This window comes from Fragaria vesca, linkage group LG3, assembly GCF_000184155.1.
Source record: "Fragaria vesca subsp. vesca linkage group LG3, FraVesHawaii_1.0, whole genome shotgun sequence".
NCBI lineage: Eukaryota > Viridiplantae > Streptophyta > Magnoliopsida > Rosales > Rosaceae > Fragaria > Fragaria vesca.
The window spans coordinates 7872124-7887632 of NC_020493.1; the positions used below are offsets into that span (position 1 = coordinate 7872124).

The 15509-nt window shown below is 39.6% G+C and overlaps 3 protein-coding genes and 1 pseudogene across 3 annotated transcripts; 2 read left to right on the forward strand and 2 right to left on the reverse strand.

Moving 5' to 3' along the window:
* Positions 1 to 62: 62 nt before the first annotated feature.
* LOC101306704 (probable LRR receptor-like serine/threonine-protein kinase At4g20940-like) lies at positions 63 to 3732 on the reverse strand. Its single transcript, XM_004293933.1, has 3 exons — positions 2670 to 3732; positions 1011 to 2561; positions 63 to 792 (listed from the first exon to the last, which is right to left on the reverse strand). Exons 1-3 carry the CDS (start codon positions 3730 to 3732, stop codon positions 209 to 211), a joined length of 3198 nt encoding a protein of 1065 aa, XP_004293981.1. The 3' UTR covers positions 63 to 208.
* Positions 3733 to 5581: 1849 nt separating this feature from the next.
* On the reverse strand, positions 5582 to 11279 carry LOC101306993 (obg-like ATPase 1-like). Its single transcript, XM_004293934.1, has 12 exons — positions 10989 to 11279; positions 10532 to 10699; positions 9952 to 10075; positions 9563 to 9654; positions 9246 to 9344; positions 8983 to 9096; positions 8515 to 8579; positions 8048 to 8164; positions 7663 to 7738; positions 7451 to 7543; positions 6902 to 6952; positions 5582 to 5980 (listed from the first exon to the last, which is right to left on the reverse strand). The coding sequence occupies exons 1-12, from the start codon at positions 11073 to 11075 to the stop codon at positions 5882 to 5884; spliced, it is 1185 nt and encodes a 394-aa protein (XP_004293982.1). The 5' UTR covers positions 11076 to 11279; the 3' UTR covers positions 5582 to 5881.
* A 703-nt stretch (positions 11280 to 11982) lies between these two features.
* On the forward strand, positions 11983 to 14510 carry LOC101307284 (GDP-L-galactose phosphorylase 1-like). Its single transcript, XM_004293935.1, has 7 exons — positions 11983 to 12343; positions 12425 to 12540; positions 12627 to 12686; positions 12771 to 12995; positions 13359 to 13535; positions 13663 to 13911; positions 14048 to 14510. Exons 1-7 carry the CDS (start codon positions 12277 to 12279, stop codon positions 14243 to 14245), a joined length of 1092 nt encoding a protein of 363 aa, XP_004293983.1. The 5' UTR covers positions 11983 to 12276; the 3' UTR covers positions 14246 to 14510.
* A 118-nt stretch (positions 14511 to 14628) lies between these two features.
* LOC101294836 lies at positions 14629 to 15502 on the forward strand (annotated as a pseudogene).
* Positions 15503 to 15509: the final 7 nt, after the last annotated feature.

Below are 15509 nucleotides of genomic sequence, written 5' to 3' on the forward strand. Positions count from 1 at the left end.
TAGGCCCTTGCATGAATGTCATGGAAGCGATACAAAAGTAAAAAAGAAGATTTGCACCCTTTGAATCATGCTCCATTTTTACAATGGTAGATTCAATAAGCCGAACAAACAAGAAACCCCGAAGTTACAAAAGGGAGGCCAATGAGATATTATATACCTCCTGAAAAATTAACATGTTCAGATGAGCTAATTCTAGGACAAACTAATCTTATATGGAAGAGAGATCCTCATATATAGTCTTAATACCTGGTCTCTCAGAAACAGAACGTATACACCGTAATGATATCCCAAGGACTTCCTTCATTCCCTTCTCTGCTGCTGGATTTCCTATCTCAGTCACCAATGTAGCATCAAAACAATCTGAGCCACGACCTTCTGCTACCCTCAACCTCACCCAATCAGTCAAATCTGCCCCTCCTCCTTCGCCAGAAATCACATCACCAGCGCACCTTCCAGTTAAAAGTTCCAACAATATCACTCCAAAGGCATAAACATCGGACTTGAAGGAGGGCAGTGGCTTCTTGGAAGCAGCCAGCTCTGGGGCGCGGTAGCCTAAGACACCAGCATCAAGAATCTGTTCAATGGTGCCAGCTTGTGTCATGAGGCGGTGGAGGCAGTAATCAGCAACTCGGGCATTCAGATCAGACCCATCCAACAGAATATTTGTTGCTTTGAGGTTACCATGCGGAACAGCACGATCAAAATGAAGGTAGTTCAGGCCACGAGCAACATCAACTGCAATTTTGAGTCTTTGGGCCCAGGTCAATGGCGGACCTTTTCTTCCTGGTCGGTCTGAAGAATAGTTTACGCTCATCAGAAATGGAAGTGGAGGTCACCATATATAAAAACGCACACACAAAAATACCTTATCTATATATCCAGAATAAAATCTATAATACAAGTCATGCAATTTTCTCTGAGGAACTTATTAGATGCACTATTAGTCGTAAATTTCTATTTAGAGAAGTAAAAGCAAGACATGGAGGAAGACAACAAAGGAAATTGCTTACCATAAAGAAAGCTTGCAAGACTTCCAGGTGAGATATAATCTGAAAGAATAAGCTTCTCATGCTGTGTAGGTCCCCAATAGTATCCTCTCAAACCCACAACATTTGGATGCCTCATATTAGCAAATTTCTTAGCCTCCTTGGCAAACTCCTTTTTCTGCTTTGCCACCCCTTCTCTCAACCACTTAACTGTCAAGAACAGCCCGTTATCAAGTGTTGCCTTATAAGAAGTGCCATGGCTGCTTCTCCCCAAAACCTCAGCAGGAGCCCTTGACAGCGCCTCAGGTGTTAACGCAATTGTTTCATCAAGAAAATGAAGCTCACCAACCAATCTATCTGGTGATCTCACATCCAGTCTGGCAAGGTTTTCCGCAATATAGGAATCTCCGGATTCTGGTGACCAAGAGTAATGGCTGTTCTTTGAAGGGGAGAAGTCACTTACAGCTGTGACTTTTTCACCAGAGCTGATAATTTCAGATGACGATCCTTTCCGTGAAGCCACAAGATCACCAGCCGAAACAACCAAAGCACCAGCACTCTCTGCTCCTCGAGCACCAGAGGGGTTTGGTGGAGCACGTTTATGGATATCTTGGCTTGCAGTATGCCCTGATGGGATTCTCCTTGACATGCGAATGTAATGAATGAAGATAGCAAGCAGAAGAAGAATGAAGACAGCAACCACACAGGAGACTATAATAATAACTTTGACAAGTGTGCTGAATGGTTTCCTTTTTGAATGTTCAGATTCAGAACTGTTTGATCCAGGAGGACCACCATTTGGGAACCGCAAACGAGTATTCCCTGGAAAGAAGGAAGAACTCGGAAACTTCCTCAGATTTTCTGGGACATCCCCAGAAAGATCATTATATGAAGCATTAAAGAATTCAAGACTGTTTGGCAAGTTATTTGGAAGGGGACCTGTGAAATGATTCTGGGAAATGTCTAATGAGATTAGTGTGCTCATGTCAGACATGGAAGTTGGCAGAGAGCCAGAAAAATTATTTCTCCCAATATCGAGCACTTTAAGCCCATTGAGTGAACCAAATTGATCAGGAAAATAGCCACTAAGCCGGTTCTGAGAAAGATCAAGAACCTGAAGATTTGATTGGTTGAACAAAGGAGATGAGATGTTAATTGACCCAGAGAGTAAATTATTTTCAAGGTGGAGCTCTTGCAGAGTAGGCATGCTTAGCAACTCAGCAAGAACTGTGCCATCTAACTGGTTAGAACTAAGATCAAGGACACTGATCTTTGGATACTGTGTTATAACACTTGCTATAGAACTACTAAGAGAATTATGGGACAGATTGAGATAATTTAAACGCATAAACTGCGGAGTGACATCAGGGATGGGTCCTGTCAGAAGATTTTGACTTAGATCAAGGTATTCAATGTTCCCCCATTTCACCATCCTGGTTAAATTTCCTTCGAATTTGTTCTTGGATAGATCAAGTACAGCACAACTTCCAGTCAGCAAAGGCAACTTACCAGTAAGCCCATTCGAGGAAAGATTCAGGATGCGGAGAGTTGTTGAAGTCACCATGTTGATTGGTCCTGAGAGATCAACTTCAACATGAGAGGCATACTAAAACACAATAAGCATGAAGACTACATTTCAATTCAATGTATGTAAACACAGAACAATAGTGAAGGTAGAAGTACCTGACAGATTGTTGCCACTCAAATCTAGTTCACTTAAAACCAGAGAATCTCCTTTTATTAGGCCATTGGGAACAACTCCAGTAAATCTGTTGTTGCTAAGTTTGAGGACCTGGAGGTCATATACAAAATTAAATCCAGGCAATTCTCCAGACAGCTGGTTGTAGCTAAGATCCAACACCTTCAGGTTCTCAAATATCTGAAGCTCGCTGCCACCCACCAATGACCCCGTAAGCTGGTTGTGGGAAAGATTCAAGTACTTGATACTCTCAGAAAGACGAGGTAGAAACATCTGGCCCTGTGAACCAGAACTTGTAAACATATTGCCACTAAAGTCAACATGTGTGGCAGTTGCTTCCATCAGAAATGCCTTATCCAGAGGACCATCAAGCATATTGCCATGCAAGTCAAGCACATCTAGACTTGACATTAGATCAAACCCCTTAGGTAAGCTCTTGGTTAAGCCATTTGAAGAAAGATTTAGAGATACCAGACTGGACAGCTTTGTCAATGAGGACGGCAGCAGCCCTGAAAAGGAGTTGCGACTCAAATCCAACGACTGGATTGCAGACAGCCCTGAAATGGAATCTGGAATGGAGCCTGAGAAGTTGTTGCCACCTAATGAGAGGTTCCTTAAGCTCCCCAACTTACCAATTCCAGGTGGTAAAGATGAAGAAAACAAATTGTTGGAGAGGTCAAGAAACTCAAGGTTGTTGAAGTCTGCAATATTGTCAGGAAATTTCCCAGATATCGTATTGTTGGCCATGGAAAGTTTCAGAAGCTTCGTCAGATTCGAAAACACACTCAAGTCCACATCCGCAGAGAGACTCAAATTATCAAGCACAACTCCAGCAACATTTCCACCATTACATATAATCCCATTCCATGAAGCAGGACAACCATTGAAGTCAATGGACTCATCATTCCAAGAACTGAGCACAAAACCAGTAGGATCATGCTTGATACCCTTCTTGAATGCGAGCAGCGCCAATATATCCTGTGAAGGAAGCTGTCCCATTGCAGAAAAGAAAAATAGGGACAGCACTAAAAGCCCACCTAGCCTCATACTCATCCTATCAATTACAACAAACAGTAAAACTTAAACTCTCCACAACCAACTAATTCAAGCAGGCACAACAATACAGAATCCCAGAATGCTTCCTTCAATTTCAATACAATGAAACAGCTATGGATGTTGTAAATCTATTTTTTGAGCTCTCAAATCCAAACAGCCAAAGCAACCCAACAAATCTTCAGACTGTTCTGCAAAACACCAAAGGCCCAGTTTCCTAAAGCAAATCAATGACTTGAAATCACAGATAAAACCAGAACCAACTTCTCCAGAGCTTCAAGGGTCTGATTCTCCTCCCCAAAACCAAAAGTTTAATATCACTAAACCCAACTCCAGACTAGAGAAACTCAAAGCAGTAAATGGTGGAAATAAACAAAACAAGCTGAGTCACACCCTAAGAGATCTACAATAAACACAGCATTTCCCTACAAAGATCCCATCTTTATGAACAATGTGGCCCTTTTCAACCTAATCCCTCAATAAAAGACTCAACCTTTGGAGCAACAAAATCTGAAACAGCTATGAAATTAACAAAGGGGGCTTTTAACACCTTACCTCCTCCACATTCCTTCACAGAGCTCACTCAGCAGTATCCAAAGCTACAGCAAAATCCATGAAGAAACTCAAAGTGGGTCTTCAAAATTACCAACCAGGCTGCATTAAAAGTAAAGGGGACCCATCAACAATCTCACCATAAAAACCCTAAAGAAAGCACCTTTGGATTCTTAACAGTCCCTAAACCCCTCTCTGTTTTTTCTTTAATCAAAAATAAAACAAAAACCCTGAAAAAGACCATACCTTTGAGCTTTAGGGGCATGTGAGGACACTACAGTAAAGACCAAAACTTTGTGCATTGGGTGATTAAACAATAAACCCTAGCTTTGTCCCAACAATTGAGAAAGTAAGCGGGAAAATGTGACTGGTTTTTGGGGCAAAATTAGGGTCTTACCCGCCAAAGCAAGGGAAAAAAAGAATCTCACTTTCCTAGTGGACGTCAAAGGTTTGTTCAATCCAGTTTGGTGTTCTCCACTTTGGAGAGGGGACATTGAGGACTGTGAGATCAGTGCCACGTAGGACTGAGAGGGGCTCCACCACTGCCCTTTTGACCAGGGTCTCTCTTCAGTCTTCATTTTTTTCAAGTTCCAATAAGACCCTTAGAGGTGGAGGTAGGTGGAGGCATAATGATAGGTTGTGCACTTGTGCCAAAGGAACCTCTTGGGACCATGTGATCATGACACGTGTGAGAAGGACCCACCAGGATCTACAGTCTCCATCTTGTGATTGCTAGTCTACAGGAGGGGGTTCTGTGATTTGTGGGTATTTAGATCAGGTGGACCACAAGAAATCGCAAAAGTAGATGAAGAAATGTGGTCATGGCTTCAGCTTTGCATTGTGAATTTGTCCTCTCTAGGACGATGCCAAGAGTCTTCAGTATAGAATAGCGGATTCAGAAGGTGGTGATAGGAAAAATCCAAGTATCCAACTGCCCAAAATTTTACTCAGTTGTTGTTTTCTTTCTCATCTTCCCCTAAACAACAAGAATGCTGCATTTGCTTCTGCAGGGTCGCAATTCAACTCTTGAACTCTATGATTAATCAGCCATTTGTGGACAGAGAACCAAAAAGGTTGAGGAACCAAGAAGCCCAACTTGGTGTGTTAGTGAGGCAAAAGACCCACAACATAATACATATGGGGACGGATTTAGCAATGTGAGTCGTAGAAACCAATCCACCTTATGCATATTCAGTGGTTGCTACTTGATCCTTTTGAAGGATGTTTTCGCCTTTCATGAACTTTGTTGTTTAGAGCGAGCTAATGTTCCAATTCAGGTGCAATCTTGACAGGAAAATCGAAGAAAGTGAGACATCCCTATGACATAGATTTGCTTAGAAGTTACCATACAAGGAACTAGTTAGATAAACGGGTGATGCTTGTATTCTCCATTCACTCACCACAAGTCTACAACCAAAACTTAGGATACATGTCGAAGAGTGGTAGTTGAACTAGAGTAACAAAAAACTTGACCAGACAATACAAAACATGCTACAGGTATGTTACCATCTTGACAATGCAAGTATACAATCATAGAATGAACCATATACTCCCAGAATCTAAATGAACATGTATGCTGGATATGTGAATCTCACTTCTTCCCACCTCCAGAAACATTGAACTTGAAGAATATTATGTCTCCATCTTGGACCACGTATGTCTTCCCTTCTTGTCTGTACTTACCGGCAGCCTGTAAATAAAATAAACAAGAAATCAAATAAGACTGGATACTTCCTCCAAAGCAGTGCCAAAGCGTTAGAAGGTCCTATCTAAAGCAAATCAACAGTTCTTTCTAAAATTCAGAACTTTTGATGCTAAACACCCTGGACGATATCCACCTTTCCACAGTTGAAGCATGCATATGTGTGCCAGCCTTTGGTACTAGACTAAAGGTGTATTAACCATAAAAGAAAAGATAAAAAAAGGAAGATTCTTCGGAGATGCCTAAATTATGATCAGATCTCTTCCCAATCTGATCGTCTCTTTGTTTACCAGTACATATATGCCATCAACAAAGTACAGCATGCTTAGACTACACTAGCTTTCTTTTCTTTTCTACTTTTCTTGTCATATAACTTTGTACTCTACTTCTGACCAGGTTATGAAAGAACTGAGTAAGTAAACTACTGGATGATTTAAATGGACAATGGAATTAGGCCCATCTCAGGGTCTAGAATTCATAGCAATATGATCATATAATTGAATCATCAACTTGAAGACCATATCATGGCAGCATGGAATTGAGCATGCTCCATATACACTAACCCAGAAGTAGCTACTTAGTGTCGACAATTCTTTATAATCAAAAAGAGGGAAAGGAATTTGAAGGTACCTTTGTTGTCAGATTTTGTAGGTTTTAATAGACACATACATTCGTTCAGTTTAGACTATGGAGAGCAGTACCAAGACTATATATATTGTCCATAGAACACTTTGATCTCCTAACTTTGCTATTAGAGTAGTATTTCGACTAATCAATTCGTCCCATCTTTTAGTATCTTGCTCAAGTTCACAAATTATCAAAATATGCAATATGTATGACACTGATACCTCATCTTTTAGTATCTTGATCCTGAATATAATTCCATATTGTTCAGAACATAGTGAATACCTTAACAGCTGGTTCGCTACCAAGTTCCTTTAGATCTTCAAACTTCATGACCTGTAAATCACAGGGTAGAAAAGCCAAGTAAACAACCTTTAGAAATCCAGCAAATGCTCTACTCCAATGAGCAGCGCAATATTATATTCTTTCTAGCAGACATGCAGGCAGTCGCAGCAACCACTAGAGCTAGCTGGCAGTATTTTCATATCAAGTTGGATATAATAGGGCCACAGGGGAATAATAACTGGTACTACTGGCAGTTGGATGTTAGTACAAGGAATCATTTTGTTGAGGCATCAGACTGATACTTCAAAAAGAAAAAAGAAAACATAAAAAGGCCAGGGCAAGGGAAGAGCTCTTTCAGCAAAAAATAAAAGACCGCAGTAGACACTAATTAGAGGCATCAGATTGATGATTCATTTCTTTTCCCACACATAACACCAAAGGGAAAGGTATCTTCTATACCTGTGAACCTTATGGAATTATAGCTAGTAAAGACACTATATCTAAAGAAATAATCGTGTCATAAGAGTTAAAATGTAAGCTAGGAGCTACCTCAGCACAAATGAATCCTCTCTCAAAATCAGTATGAATGGTCCCAGCAGCTTGAGGAGCCTTTGAAAGCCGCCTAATTTGCCAGCATTTCACCTGCCAAAGGTAAGAGTAGTTTAGACTCAAAGGACATGGAAAGGAGCTCATGCGAACAGAGTCAGCCCAGATATGTGACACTAATAATGGTAACAAAAATAAGCAACAGATCACTCTACCTCATCAGGACCAGCTGTGAAAAAGTATATGAGATTAATGGCTGCAAATCCAGTCTTTATGATCTTGGGAAGGGCACTGTAGGAAAGTTGATCCAGTCAGCATAGTTACATGGTATTAATTATGTTGCTACACTAAAAACTCCATTGACTTATTGCTAGGACTCCAACTACACATGATTAAACTGATATTGGCAAAATAGAATATACAAACATATATAGGTTCAAGGCACACGTGGTATTGACATAAAAACGAGCCTAAATGCAGTACTAAGAAGCATCTTCATTTCAGTAAATATTTTATTCTGAGAAATACATGCTTTGAAGCATCATCCTTTCTCAAACAAAGACTTGAGTCGATGTTTCAGCAGTCATTCAATTAATTTACCTTTCCACTTTGTTCTCCTCACAATACTTTGCTGCTTCATCTGGTGGCAAATCTGCAAGATTCCTCTCCAGTGCACAACTGAATGGAATAATTTTCTCACCTCCATGTTCCTGCACCCTAAAAGCACAAAAAGACAAGGTCACTCTCATTCATGATTACTCGCTGAAAATGACCAAGTTCTCTGTATTGCAACTGAATCAATCTATGTAGCATGACTGGATTATTACTAATATCAAAGAGCGAAAGCCTTCCTTTACATAAACTGGTAGATTGAAATCATTGATAGACTTATTCTAGCAAGGCATGATGGTAAGTAAAATGTGTGGAATTAGAAACAAATGTTAATTGTAAGCTCAAAACAAATACACAGAAGCATAAATAACACACTGACAAACACATGGCAATCCACAAAAGATATTTGTACCAAGAAACAATGGAATAGAGACAAGAAATCTTTCTTCACATACCATGCATGAATCTTTGGCAAGAACTTATTCTTCTTCCTTTGGTAATCTCTCTCATTCATGTTAACCTGTGGAAAGAGAAACAAAATGAATCCTCATCCACCAGCTAAAGACACCCATATCTAAAATTTGAATAAATGAATATCCAAGACCAAAATGTGACCATACTAGCAGTCAAGCCTCAGGGATTGAATAAGAAATTCTTACGAGTTTCATCACATTTTCTTTCTACACATATAGCAATGATTGTCTGTTTGAACTCTAAAATCAAGATACATATTATACAACTGACCGTGCCTAATATTTGTTAACTATCCCAAAACAGGTTCTCTGGTAATTACAATCGATATGCAGATATACAAAGCATTCCTTCCGTTTCCAAGGAATACATTTGCAGTTTGTAGAAATATACGAGTACAGGGTACTAAAACTAACACTCCTGAAAATGATTCCTAAAAGAGTTAAACTTACCAGGTAAACAACAGGCTTGGCCGTTAGCAATTGAAAGGTATTCAGGATCTCGACATCAGCAGCTTTCCAATCCCCTAGACGGATATCTTTTCCATCCTCAAGCCATGCCTTGAGCTGTAGATCCATGATCATTGATCAGTATTAATAAAGGAAAAGGAAAAGTAAGCTCACATTTAAAGAAAACTTGTATGAATCTGGATTTCTGTTATATCAACCAATGATGCATCACTGTGATTTTAAAGTCTAAGAATATAGGAGTATACCCTTCCACAAAGTTCATGCTCTACTTTTAGCTGCTTGTCATTGCTCCTCTTCATGCTCTTTTCAACATCCTCTATCCTCCTTTCCATGAATTCAATGTCCTGCAAAACACATGATATAGCTCTCTCAAAATATATAGATAAACGAGTAGCATAATCCCTAGAAAATGATGAGCTCAAGAAATTGGGAAGAGCTTTCAAGTGGAGCTACACATCACAGAAAGACAGGAGGTTTTACATAAAAGCCATAAACAACAACCGACAATCAACCATAGTAAGGAAAAACATTAAACAAAAAAACATAGAGAGGTAAAGCATACCTTAAGACGCAATTCTGCACTGATAATCTCTAAATCCCTCACAGGATCCACAGTATCATCAACATGGATGATATCAGGATCTTCAAATGCACCTGTAGAATATTGTTGATGGATATCAGTAACTGTACATTCATTTAAGATAATCAATTCAATAAAAGAGGATACTTTTCCCGTTCCCCACCCCACATAGAGAAAACTGCTTATTTAATTTTTTAACCTTAATTGTCCTCATATAGATATGAGACAAAAAGGATACTACTGAACAAACTTAACCAAAGAAGCAGTCTCCCCTCAATTCTTCGGATTACTATTAGACTCACAAATTCATAATTTGAACTATCACATGTCATCTAAAATAACAACATTCAAGCATAATATAAACAACTTACGTAAAACATGAAAAATGCCATCAACGGCACGGATATGGGATAAGAAACTGTTGCCTAACCCTTGTCCTTCATGAGCACCTCGAACAAGTCCAGCTATATCATGAATTTCCAGAAAGGCTGAGACCTATAAATAGAAAACAATCTCACATGACAAGGAAAGCTGACTTATCAATAAAACTACTAGATGTAGAAACAAGCTTGCCTACCATTAGAAATGACATGGACTTTGGGTAAGATGATACTGAAATCATTCTATCAAAAGATCATTTTCTAAAAAAAATATACGCATCTGGTTTTTAGAATTGGTGATTAAAATTTACTTCATTAATCACGTGAGTACTTGGTCCCTTATAATTTCAACCCCAACATCCACGAAATAGGGAATCCTTCTTATTTTCATTTCTTTGGATGAGCCAAATCTTATACCACTAGTTACAAGAAAAATCATATAAACTAAAGCAGTAGATGCCATAAGAAAGAACCTTATAAAAGCATATGCAGTAAACCAAATATATGCAGCAGTTCAATACACCAATAAAAGTCTGAACACAATGCTTTATTATTAACCTAAGAAACAAACCTCGCTTTTCGGCTTGTACAATTGGCAAAGCCAGTCAAACCGCTCATCAGGAATGTTGACCCTGGCTTCATTGGGCTCAATTGTGCAGAAAGGGAAGTTCTCAGCCGGTATCGAAAGCTTCGTCAGAGTGTTAAAAAGAGTAGATTTCCCAACATTGGGCAATCCAACCTAACCAAAACAACAGCAAAAGCAACACATTACAATCATCCCACCATTCATAACCATTCCATCAACCCAAAACACAAAGCAACAATCTTTCTGATCCTCACAGTACAGTGACCATTGCAGAATAAAACGAACAAAATCCAAAGCTAAAAACTTGATCAAAATCACTTCGAAAACAAAGTTAAAAATTCAATCTTTACATAAGAAAAGTTGAATTAACTGACAATGATTTCTGGAATTGATTTTCCTAGTTTAGTTGGGAAGAAATTGAATAGAGAGATGGAAAGCTTACGATCCCAATCTTCAAGTGAGATGAGAATCGGCCGAGGATGGGTCGCTCAGCTGGGGCTTCCTTGCCCTTTGCAGACTTGGGAGGCATTTTGTTTTGGGGGTTCTGGGAGAGCTCCGATGAGTTATCTAGGGTTTTGGGTGGAGTGAGATGAAGAGAAAGAGAGTGAGGAAGAGTTCGCCGGTGAGTTCTGAGCTGCCTTTATACGCAACGGTTCCCAACCCTAGAAACTGTCACTCGCGCACACCAAATTAAACAGTGAGTTCCAAGGCCCAAGGCCCAAGATGAATCTTTGTCCCTCTGGTGCTAAAGGCCCAACTTTGTCGAACTGCCTGTATGAAATGGAAGTATGGAACCCTCGTGTGTCTAGAGTTCGAGTCTCAGTTTATGGAGATTAGTCTGACTTGCTTGTTAATGTAACTGAGCTTGCTTGCTATCTCAATCTCGATTAAAAACAAAAAAGTTATGTTCTGAAATTTTTTTTATTTTGTACGACTAATTAAGATTTTTCTGTCGTACTCGACTCAATTAGAAAAGAAAGCTTTGATAAGACCATCTATCGGAAAAATTAGGAGGCTTGAGATCATTTTTAGCTTATATTAAGCCTTAACTTGAATTTTGTGGACTTTGTTGTCAAGTACATTGCTTCATCCATCCATAACTACTTGAAGATGTTGGGATGCATTCATGTCAGATTAGATCTTTAACATTCATTTCCTCTTCGAATTCAGAGCTATCAAACCTGTTACTAGAGGTCATGACATACGATCGACCTTTCATGAGCTCCAAGAGCTACGAATGAATTATCGATGAGTTAGACCTATCATATTGCATGCCGCACTCACCGTATATAAGTTGCTTGTAACTCATAAAAAAACATGTGTCGTGTAGACCTTACACCTTTCAGTCTTTCACGTAATTGATGATTCCGACGTGTGGGATAGAACCGACCGCAGAATCGCAGATACATACACAACCACGTCAAAACGTTACAGAAAGAAGGAGCTGAACGCAAACGAAACAAAGCTTGCTGCCTTCTTCAACGAAACAAGAGTTGGCCTCGGTTGAATGCTCCAACAAAACCAGAAGCTGAGAGGCAGAAGAGAATGCATGGCTAGTTCGTTTTTGATTGCATGCCCTTCCTTCCACGGCGGTCGTGGTGCCCTCCCTTCCGCCGGTGGGCATCCCTCCGATCTCACCTTCCTCGCCGGCGGCGGGTTCTGACTTACACGACGTCGTTTTTGTGGTCCATTTCCTGTGGTTTCGGAAAAGTTGATTGTATTTTGAAACAATGGTTACTGTTGATCAGCTTCAGGGTGACGATTTCTCGAAACAATGCTCACCTTTCTCCTTGAAAGGTTTGTTCTTTGTTGCTCATCGTTTATGGGTTTGAGTTTTTTTTTTATTGGTTTTGATTGAAAGTATGAAACTTTGATCAGGTGTTAGAATCCCTCTTTACCATTTTGGTTGCATTTCTGGTTTGGATGATGGTTCCGCTTCTTTAGAAGAAGAGGAAGAGGAACAGAGTTTATTGGATTCGGTTCTTCTAGCACATGTAAGAATCGGAAACCAATTACATTGCTAATGATTGTGTTTAGTGATAATGATGAATCATTACATATCTTTCTGCATTACTTGCAGTGGGAGGATCGGATGTGGAAAGGTTTATTCCGATATGATGTGACAACTTCTGAAATCAAGGTCTGTTTTGTTTCATTGCTTATGTTTTTTCTGCATAGGTAGTTGAAGGCGCTTATAGTTGTAGGTATATTTTGGATAATGTAGGTTATTGGTGGAAGGAGAAAGTTTATTGCACAGCTTAATGAAGGCTGGAGTAAGGATTGTATTCCCAAACTAGGCAGGAGTAAAACCGGCCGCGGAGTGTTTGATTTTGGTTGGATGGATAGCCAGGAGGAGTTACTATTTTCTGTTGCAAGAGGTGGACAGTCAAGGCCGGAGCTTGTTCTAGCAACTGATGTCCCTGATTCTGCCTTATTGATTACTGTAAATGTAAGGCGGTGTCTCATTCATTTCAAGTACCATGGATGGTGATAAATTAATGATCTCTGTCTAAAAGAGAATTGTGATAATCCTGTGAAACGGGGGTGTGTGAATTACTATGTTTTTCTCTTTGCTGAATTCGTATATGTAGACATAGAAGCTTAAGTTTTTGAATATATTGAGATCAGGGGGTCGCTATCTAAAATGGATGTTATATCTTTAATGAATTCTTGTGAAATATATCCTTGATGTTGAGAAAAAAAAATGTGTTAGAGCTGTGTCTGTGTGCGTCATCATGTTAAAAAATTTAATTTTCTAAATATGCTGACAGCATGTATCTAGTGAAGTGATTAGTACTTTGTTCTTTTTCAGGCGTCCCCTGTCGAATATGGCCATGTCTTCCTGATACCATATTGCTCGAACATTCTTTACCACTTCCTGGATGCAAAATCCTTGGAATTGGCTCTGTGTGTTGCTGTTGAAGTAAAGAATTACTCTTTTCGCCTGTTCTATGACTATTCACCCAGTGCTTCTCATATATATTTCCAGGTATATAATTGCTTGTAGCGATTCTTTGTGCCGGTCAGATATTGGTAAATATTGACATTATTGTAGTCTTATCAAAATTATACTCTGCTTGTTCTTGCAAATAACTTGATTGTTCATTTGTTTGCAGGCCTGCTATTTTCAAATCCCTTTACCTGTCGAGTTCATGCCTTCTGATACATTCTTCGTTGATGGGCAAAAAGGGACGTGTATATCATCTGTTGCAGACTACCCCATTAAGACCCTTATGTTCGAGAGTAACCACTTTAAGTTGATGTTGGAGGTTGTTGCTGAGATATGCTCTTGTTTGAGGGGAAAGCTCATACTCTATAATCTGCTGATATCTGATCGTGGCAGAAAGATCTTTTTGTTTCTTCAGGTAAATGGCATATGGTTTTATTTTTGGCTGCAAACTGCCTTCTTGTACCTTGTGGGTATAACTTTCCTTGTTGTCCTTTTCTTTTTGGGTGCATATGATTTGCATTCTTCTTATTAGTAGGATTTGTTTTATGCAGCAAAAGACATCTAAAACCTCTTGCACCCTTTCAGCTTGGGAATGTGGAGGCTACTTCTTGTTCACATCAAGGTCTGCATTCGATCATGCTACTGAAAAGACTCTGCTAAAACAGCTAAGTACTGTCTCCATTAATGAGGAAGGTTTCCAAGCAGTTAAGCTGCTGTGTCGCAGCATTGCAAGCAAGTTTACTTCTTGAATTTGGGAGCTGTGTTGTATATATAGTTATATACCATGAAAGATATGCTGGTTTTAAGTCCCAAGAGAAATCAGAGAATACTAGAATCTGATGTACTCTCTTGTTCATACAGTATTTGGTGTACACTTTACCCCTGTAAACTGCTTATTGAGGAATAGAAATACATTTTAGATTCTGAGAATCCATAATCTGAAATCTTGATTCTAACCATTGCATGTCCAGCAAAACCAAATAGTCTTCTTCCCTTTTCCAGAAACAGTCGGGAGTATTTTCGTTCTTTCTGGAAATCCTTTTTCGTTGTCAGCAAGAAACGGTTTCTTTTCATTTTCAATAAGAAATCCTAACTTACACCAGGCACTAGGATTGTTTTGGGCATGATGACTATGACTATCATGAAGCCTCTTCCAGTCTTCCTAGACAAGTTGATTCAATTGCTTCAACGAATTACTCGCTACTCAGCTGTAAGAGGCCAATCCGATCAGATTTGAGACATTAGGGAATCTTTAGAGTTTAGAGCTAGTGGGGATCAAAACATCCAAGGCGTGCTTCTCTTGGACATCCGGGAACAGGGAAGACAATACTAGCTAGAGCAACAGCTAGTAGTACATGTACTTGTTTTCTAAAGGTTGTATCAAGTGCCATGCATTGTCGATAGGTATGTTGAGGAGAGTGCTAGAGTGATAAGGAAATGTTCAACGCAAGAGAACACTCATGGAGTTGCTGAACCAGCTGCTAGATGGGCTTGATCAGCTTGCGAAGGTGGAAATGGCAACCAATAGACCTGATACTCCAGACTCTGTGCTCCTCCGGCCTGGTCACTAGAGATTCCGTTGCCTAATGAGCAGACAAGAATGGAGACTTTTAAGATGCATGCTGCTGGGATGGCCAAACATAGCTAGGGAACTTGATCATGAGGCAATTGTCAAGCATGCTGAGGGCTTTAATGGGGCTGATCTTAGGAATGTCTGCGCCGAAGGTGGAATGTTTGACATCCGTGCAGAACGGGATTATGTCATGCAATAAGATTTCATGAAGGCTGTGAGGAAATTGAAAGAAGCCAACAAGCTTGAGTATAGTGCTCTCTGTAAACTTGGGGAAAGAATAGCGATATGCCAACTCAAATTTGGAGTTGCATATTTGGAAATCTGTGTTTCTCATTTGGTAACAATGGTGTGCTCTATGGCTTTTCAACAAAAGAAAAAAACTATGGGGCTTTATAATTGTATATATTTCTTGTTTCAGTTGTTTGATGTTTGATCTATTC

Excerpts from the sequence above, each read along its gene's own strand:
- LOC101306704 (XM_004293933.1), bottom strand. The coding sequence starts at position 3,732 with ATGAGGCTAGGTGGGCTTTTAGTGCTGTCCCTATTTTTCTTTTCTGCA. Across the intron at positions 2,562-2,669 it reads GAGTGGCAACAATCTGTCAG|GACCAATCAACATGGTGACT; the intron begins GTACTTCTACCT and ends TTGATCTCTCAG. Across the intron at positions 793-1,010 it reads TCTTGCAAGCTTTCTTTATG|ACCGACCAGGAAGAAAAGGT; the intron begins GTAAGCAATTTC and ends ACTATTCTTCAG.
- LOC101306993 (XM_004293934.1), bottom strand. The coding sequence starts at position 11,075 with ATGCCTCCCAAGTCTGCAAAGGGCAAGGAAGCCCCAGCTGAGCGACCC. Across the intron at positions 10,700-10,988 it reads CTCACTTGAAGATTGGGATC|GTTGGATTGCCCAATGTTGG; the intron begins GTAAGCTTTCCA and ends TGTTTTGGTTAG. Across the intron at positions 9,655-9,951 it reads TGGCATTTTTCATGTTTTAC|GTGCATTTGAAGATCCTGAT; the intron begins GTAAGTTGTTTA and ends AATATTCTACAG.
- LOC101307284 (XM_004293935.1), top strand. The coding sequence starts at position 12,277 with ATGGTTACTGTTGATCAGCTTCAGGGTGACGATTTCTCGAAACAATGC. Across the intron at positions 12,687-12,770 it reads TGACAACTTCTGAAATCAAG|GTTATTGGTGGAAGGAGAAA; the intron begins GTCTGTTTTGTT and ends TGGATAATGTAG. Across the intron at positions 13,912-14,047 it reads AGATCTTTTTGTTTCTTCAG|CAAAAGACATCTAAAACCTC; the intron begins GTAAATGGCATA and ends TGTTTTATGCAG.